Source organism: Coenobita brevimanus, chromosome 32 (genome assembly GCF_032717465.1).
Source record: "Coenobita brevimanus isolate Jiangsu-jjx chromosome 32, ASM3271746v2, whole genome shotgun sequence".
NCBI lineage: Eukaryota > Metazoa > Arthropoda > Malacostraca > Decapoda > Coenobitidae > Coenobita > Coenobita brevimanus.
The window spans coordinates 1,599,151-1,605,778 of record NC_136985.1 but is presented as its reverse complement, the minus strand read 5'-3'; the positions used below and the strand labels follow the sequence as shown (position 1 = coordinate 1,605,778).

At 39.8% G+C, this 6,628-nt stretch overlaps 1 protein-coding gene across 1 annotated transcript; it reads right to left on the bottom strand.

Annotated features, from left to right (window-relative positions):
* Positions 1 to 2,811: 2,811 nt before the first annotated feature.
* Positions 2,812 to 6,147, bottom strand: LOC145395662 (zinc transporter Slc39a7-like). Its single transcript, XM_080269228.1, has 3 exons — positions 5,105 to 6,147; positions 3,848 to 4,047; positions 2,812 to 3,081 (listed from the first exon to the last, which is right to left on the bottom strand). Exons 1-3 carry the CDS (start codon positions 6,090 to 6,092, stop codon positions 2,812 to 2,814), a joined length of 1,458 nt encoding a protein of 485 aa, XP_080125354.1. The 5' UTR covers positions 6,093 to 6,147.
* Between the last annotated feature and the right edge of the window lie 481 nt (positions 6,148 to 6,628).

Here is a 6,628-nt window from a genome sequence, read left to right as displayed (position 1 = left end):
GATAGATAAACAAAACAATTACTGATAGATAAACAAAACAATTACTGATAGATAAACAAAACAATTACTGATAGATAAACAAAACAATTACTGATAGATAAACAAAACAATTACTGATAGATAAACAAAACAATTACTGATAGATAAACAAAATTACTGGTAAATGAAACAATTACTGATAGATAAACAAAACAATTACTGATAGATAAACAAAACAATTACTGATAGATAAACAAAACAATTACTGATAGATAAACAAAACAATTACTGATAGATAAACAAAACAATTACTGATAGATAAACAAAACAATTACTGGTAGATTAAGTAGAGTAATTATCATTCAGTAAATCTAGTTATATAAAAACAGGAAAAATACACAAAGGATGAAATGTGGGATTGGACAATGGGAGAGGAGGAGGAGGAGGAGGAGGAGCAATAGCAGTAGTAGTAGTAGTAGTAGTAGCAGTAGTAGTAGTAGTAGTAGGGGAAATGGAGAGGTAGACTGAGTATGAAGATGTACACAACACAGGTATAGGGCAGTATGAGCAGACCGGTAGATATAAGGTTACGTGACCAGTCTACCACCCCTTAGCGGCACTGTACAGTATGTGATCTATAACCCCCCAGTCACCTTTTGGGGACTCCGATTGGTGCGTTCTGACCACTAGACACTGATTATCTATTTCATCTATTTCCATCTATTTGTGTGGAATGTTTTGAAAGTGTTAATCTATTACTGAAAATTCGGGAAATAATAATAATAATAATAATAATAATAATAATAATAATAATAGTGTTAGTAGTAGTAGTAGTAGTAATAGTAGAAATGCAACAATAATAATAATAATAATAATAATAATAATAATAATAATAACAGTGTTAGTAGTAGTAGTAGTAGTAGAACAGCAACAATAATAATAATAATAATAATAATAATAATAATAATAATAATATAATAATAATAATAATAATAATAATAATAATAATAATATAATAATAATAATAATAATAATAATATAATAATAATAATAATAATAATAATAATAATAATAATAATAATATAATAATAATAATAATAATAATAATAATAATATAATAATAATAATAATAATAATAATAATAATAATATAATAATAATAATAATAATAATAATAATAATAATAATAATAATAATAATAATAATAATAATATAGTAGTAGTAGTAGTAGTAGAAATGCAACAATAATAATAATAATAATAATAATAATAATAATAATAATAATAATATAATAATAATAATAATAATAGTGTTAGTAGTAGTAGTAGTAGTAGTAGAAATGCAACAATAATAATAATAATAATAATAATAATAATAATAATAGTGTTAGTAGTAGTATTAGTAGTAGCAGAAGAACAGCAACAATAATAATAATAATAATAATAATAATAATAATAATAATAACAGTGTTAGTAGTAGTAGTAGTAGTAGAAATGCAACAATAATAATAATAATAATAATAATAATAATAATATAATAATAATAATAATAATAATAATATAATAATAATAATAATAATAATAATCTAACTATCTATCTATCTATCTATCTAACCATCTATCTATCTATCTATTTATCTAACCATCTATCTATCTATCTATCTAACCATCTATCTATCTATCTGTCTATCTATCTATCAATCCTCTATCCTTTTCAAAATTTAAAACACAAGTGATAGCAGCGGCAGACAAAAACGAACCACCAACTCCCAGGGGTTAGGTAAGCGTCACAGGATTACAGACCAAGGGATTATAGACCACACAGACCTCCCCAAACACCTAATCTGTGTGGTTTTGGTGTTTGTTTGTTTCTTCCTGTTTATATGGTGATCTGATGCGTCTCAGTCTGTGGAGAAAGGATTATTATTATTATTATTATTATTATTATTATTATGGTGATGATGATGATGATTGGTGGTGGTGGTGGTGGTGGTGGTGGTGGTGGTGGTGGTGGTGGTGGTGGTGGTGGTGGTGGTGATGATGATGATGATGATGATGATGGTGAGGAGGAGGAGGATTGGTGGTGGTGGTGGTGGTGATGATGATGATGAGGAGGAGGAGGACTGGTGGTGGTGGTGGTGGTGGTGGTGGTGGTGATGATGATGATGATGATGATGATGATGATGATGATGATGATGGTGAGGAGGAGGAGGATTGGTGGTGGTGGTGGTGGTGGTGGTGGTGGTGATGATGATGGAAATGGTGAGTGGATGAGTTAACAGGAATGGAACACATGAGTTATCCTGACCATGCAAAGGCTAATGATGGTGAAATGCATGCTCTCACACACCTATGACTCAGCTGGATGTGTGTGTGTGTGTGTGTGTGTGTGTGTGTGTGTGTGTGTGTGTGTGAGACAGGTGTTACTAGTTAAATTATTAAAATCAATATATCTTTCACTCCTACACAGATGTTGGCTATGTATCTCTCTCCCTCACACACACACACACACACACACACACACACACACACACACACACACAGATGCACACACTTGACAATTAAGCAGGCTATCACAAGTGTTCAACAAGCCTGCAGCACCACTCTCTCTCTCTCTCTCTCTCTCTCTCTCTCTCTCTCACACACACACACACATTCACTCCCAAACTGTCTCTATCACTCACTTATTCTGTTTAATTTTAAAATCAGTCATGCATATTCTCTCATACTTTCTCTCTCTCTCTCTCCATTTATCCTTCGCTTCTCTTTTCCCCTTTCGCTCCTTCCTTCCTTCTACTCTCTCTCTCAATCTATCTATCTATCTATCTACTCACCTAGTGCTCATGCCCCATTTCCTCAAGGTGCGCAATACCCATCATCAGCGCCACCCCACTCAGCAGCGCTACCACCTCGAATACGCTCTGCCAAAATCGCGTGTTCTCCAGAAGCTCGGGAATCACAGAGACAGTCGCGATGTAAATAAACCCTCCAGCAGTAAACGGAAGGATCCAGGATATTGCGGATTCGTCTGCTCCCTCGGCTAATAGAGAGATGAATGTGCCGGTGAGCGCCCCCAAGGCAGTCACTAGCTGTAGCATCATTGCCTGTGGACAATATGTGGGCCTTAGGGAGGGGAAGGCTGAGGATGAGAGGGAGGGAAGGAAGGGAGAGGTCTATGAGAAGGGGGTGTGAGCTGGGAGCAGTCTTTAGGGAGGGGGAGGCCAAGGATGAGATACAGGGATTTGGAGAGGTATATGAAAAGGGTGTGTGTGATGGGAGCAGGGCCGTGAGATGGTGCTGGACAGGGTGACATGGAGGTGATTTGTTTGTGGCCACCCCTTATGGGATTGAGGTGTCTGGCAATAAATAGATAGTTTGGTTGAGATGGAAGGATAGAGTGGAGAGGTAAATGAGAATGGGGTGTAAATTGGGGGGAAGGCAGCAAAATGGCAGGAGACAGGGTGACATGGAGGCAATTTGTTTGTGGCCACCCCTTATGGGATTAAGGCATCTGGCTATAGATGGATAGAAAAATGTATACAAGTTACATCAAAGAGGCATGAGCATCACACAAGGGAAAAAGGAAATATCATCATCATCATCATCGGGACCTCCTTTCCCACCCTAGGGCAGCGTGAGGAGTAACAATGTCCAGACAGCCCAGTTTTGCCCAATCCAATGGGCCACGCTTCCATTCACTCATCATTCAAGCCCCTGGAATCCTGGGTCTATCGTATACGCCAACAACATTCACCACATTCTGTAGCTTCACATAAACGTATCCGACAGGGTCAAAGAGGAAATATAATAAGCAAAATATATCAATATGGAAGAATTACTAAGTCTCCTAAACTGACACACACTCCCTACCTTTCTCCTGGTACACCCAGACTGCAGGAGGATGGCAAAGTCACCAATCTCGTGGGGAATCTCGTGGAGGAAGATCGTAAGCGTTGTAACAATCCCGACGCTCTTCCCCGCCAGAAACGACGCTCCGATAGCCAGCCCATCCGTCAAGTTGTGAGTAAAATCAGCCGCTAAGTTGAGGTATCCTGCAACTTTGATGTCTCCTTGAAAATATGAAAGAAATATTGATTAAAAAGGTGAACTGTGGTATGTAAGGGAATGAGTGGTTAGACAAATGGTTAGAGATGTTAGAAGTGTATAGTTAGAGTTGCTGTTTGAAAGAATAGGCATCAGTGGTTTGAAAAATGCTTAGTTGTATGATTTGAGAAGCTAGAAGTGTTTAGATATGTTGTTTGAAAGGATGGGATTCGTTAGAGAAGTGTCTGTAGTAACCTTTTGTCTTTGTTTGTTTGTATTTGAAGGCTTTGGTCACCTAATGGCGGCTCTCCATGCTGCTCGATCTCTGGCAGCCTCCCTATTCAGTCCCTTATCCCTGAGGTCACACTCAATGACCACGTCTCAGGTCTTTTTCAGTCTTCCTCTCGCAACCCTACCCCTATCATTAACACTTCTCACTTTCTGCACCCAAATGTCATCCTCCATCCTCTCCACATGCCCAAACCATCTCAGTCTACCCCTCCTCATCACAAACCATCTCAGTCTACTCCTCCTTATCACAAACCATCTCAATCTACCCCTCCTCATCACAGACCATCTCAGTCTACCCCTCCTCATCACAGACCATCTCAGTCTACCCCTCCTCATCACAAACCATCTCAGTCTACCCCTCCTCATCACAAACCATCTCAATCTACCCCTCCTCATCACAAACCATCTCAATCTACCCCTCCTCATCACAAACCATCTCAGTCTACCCCTCCTCATCACAAACCATCTCAATCTACCCCTCCTCATCACAAACCATCTCAGTCTACTCCTCCTCATCACAAACCATCTCAGTCTACCCCTCCTCATCACAGATCATCTCAGTCTACCCCTCCTCATCACAAACCATCTCAGTCTACCCCTCCTCATCACAACACCAATACATTCCAGCTCACACCCCCCTCTCTTGCATACCTCTTCACTCCATCCCTCCATCTCTTCCTCAGCCTCCCCCTCCCTCTCCTCCCCTACACCTCACTCACATACACTCTCCTTGTTAGTCTCTCACTCTCCATCTTCTCCACAGGGCCAACAAAAAACACCAATTTATTTTACCTTGATTACTGGAACCTTTGGATCCTTTCTTCTTGTCTCCCTTCTTCTGTTTTTCATCATTTTTCTCTCCATTCTTGTGTTTCTCTCCACTTTTCTCTCCGTTCTTGTGTTTCTCTCCACTTTTCTCTCCATTCCTCTTGTGCTTCTCTCCATCCGACTTCCCTCCTCCGTTGGTCTCGGATTTGAGTGCGTGTGAGTGCGAGTGTGAGTGTGAGTGCATGTGTCCTCCCTTAAAAATCCTCACAAACTTCTCCACGACCAAGAATGCGATGATGCCGCCCAATACCGCGAGCCCAATGCTGATATCATGTCCCCCATGGCCCCCCTCTGCACCAGCATCGTGTGAGTGCGAGTGTGAGTGCGAGTGTGCGTGTCCTCCGCTTGAACTCTGGGCTATGAGTGCGTGAGGGATCAGGTGGAGAAACGCATCACCAAGAAGGCCCCCAGAAGCGAAGGCTAAGAGGACCTTTAAATAGGGTTCGTGTTCCTTGCTATTCGTAACTGGAATGATAAACAGAATTAAATATGGTGCTATACTGATGGCCAAAGTTGCACATATGGCCTCTAACCAGACGCTGGATTTCTGAGGAGTTTTTGATGCCTGTTCTGATTCTTTTGAAGACTTTGAGGAACGGTCTTCGGATTTTTGGAAGGGTTTTAAGGCTTCATCGTCACGTATCTCATTGGTTTCCTGGCTCCATTTATGAGCTGGGTGTTCTAAGGGTTCATCTGGTTCTTGGTATTGTTCATTAGCCTGTTTACTCCATCTATAGGCTGCTGGCTCTTCATGCACCTCGTGATGATGATGAGGTGCGTGTTCATGACCGTGACTATGGCTATGGGAGTGTGCATGACCCGGTGTATGGCTGTGTCCGTGACCGTTATGATGGCTGTGTGCGTGTTCATGTCCACACACCAGGGGCAGGGTGAAGAGTATACATAACACCAGAGCCACCGGTATCACCACTTTGGCTATAAACCTCTTCATGGCTACACAGACAGTGATAAAGTGAGAGCGTCTGGCAATCCGTAGCTTCCTTGGCGAGACGTGGCACCAAGTCGCGTTGCCAAGGTCAGCGTAGCAAATAAGGCTAAATTTACGCTATAAAACTGCTATATTTCCTCCAGGTATGACAAAATATAAGAAAATCTCCATAAAAACTATTGAAGTCTCCATATTATCTCAAAAACTATATAAAATTCCATAAATATCCCTCAAATATTGTTAGGCATCTTGTCGCTAGGCGTAAATAATGGCCGCTAAATGAAAGTGCCTCATCCCGGATTTACCCACCTTAGCAACGCTGGTGGCACCAAATTGTCAACAAAACACATTCGAGATTACTTAGGTAAACAAAATATATTAACTAATAATAAATACCAAAGAAAAATACAAGCTTCCCAACCAGTACGATATGGGTAACAAAATGCAGGTGTTTGAAAAATAAAACGTCATATCTTTCCACATCAATAATCTTGGTGACGTAGTGAATGCATTCGGACCAAAACAAAAACAAATTTAAA

Excerpts from the sequence above, each read along its gene's own strand:
- LOC145395662 (XM_080269228.1), bottom strand. The coding sequence starts at position 6,092 with ATGAAGAGGTTTATAGCCAAAGTGGTGATACCGGTGGCTCTGGTGTTA. Across the intron at positions 4,048-5,104 it reads CAAAGGTTCCAGTAATCAAG|GAGACATCAAAGTTGCAGGA; the intron begins GTAAAATAAATT and ends CATATTTTCAAG. Across the intron at positions 3,082-3,847 it reads CTGGGTGTACCAGGAGAAAG|GCAATGATGCTACAGCTAGT; the intron begins GTAGGGAGTGTG and ends TATTGTCCACAG.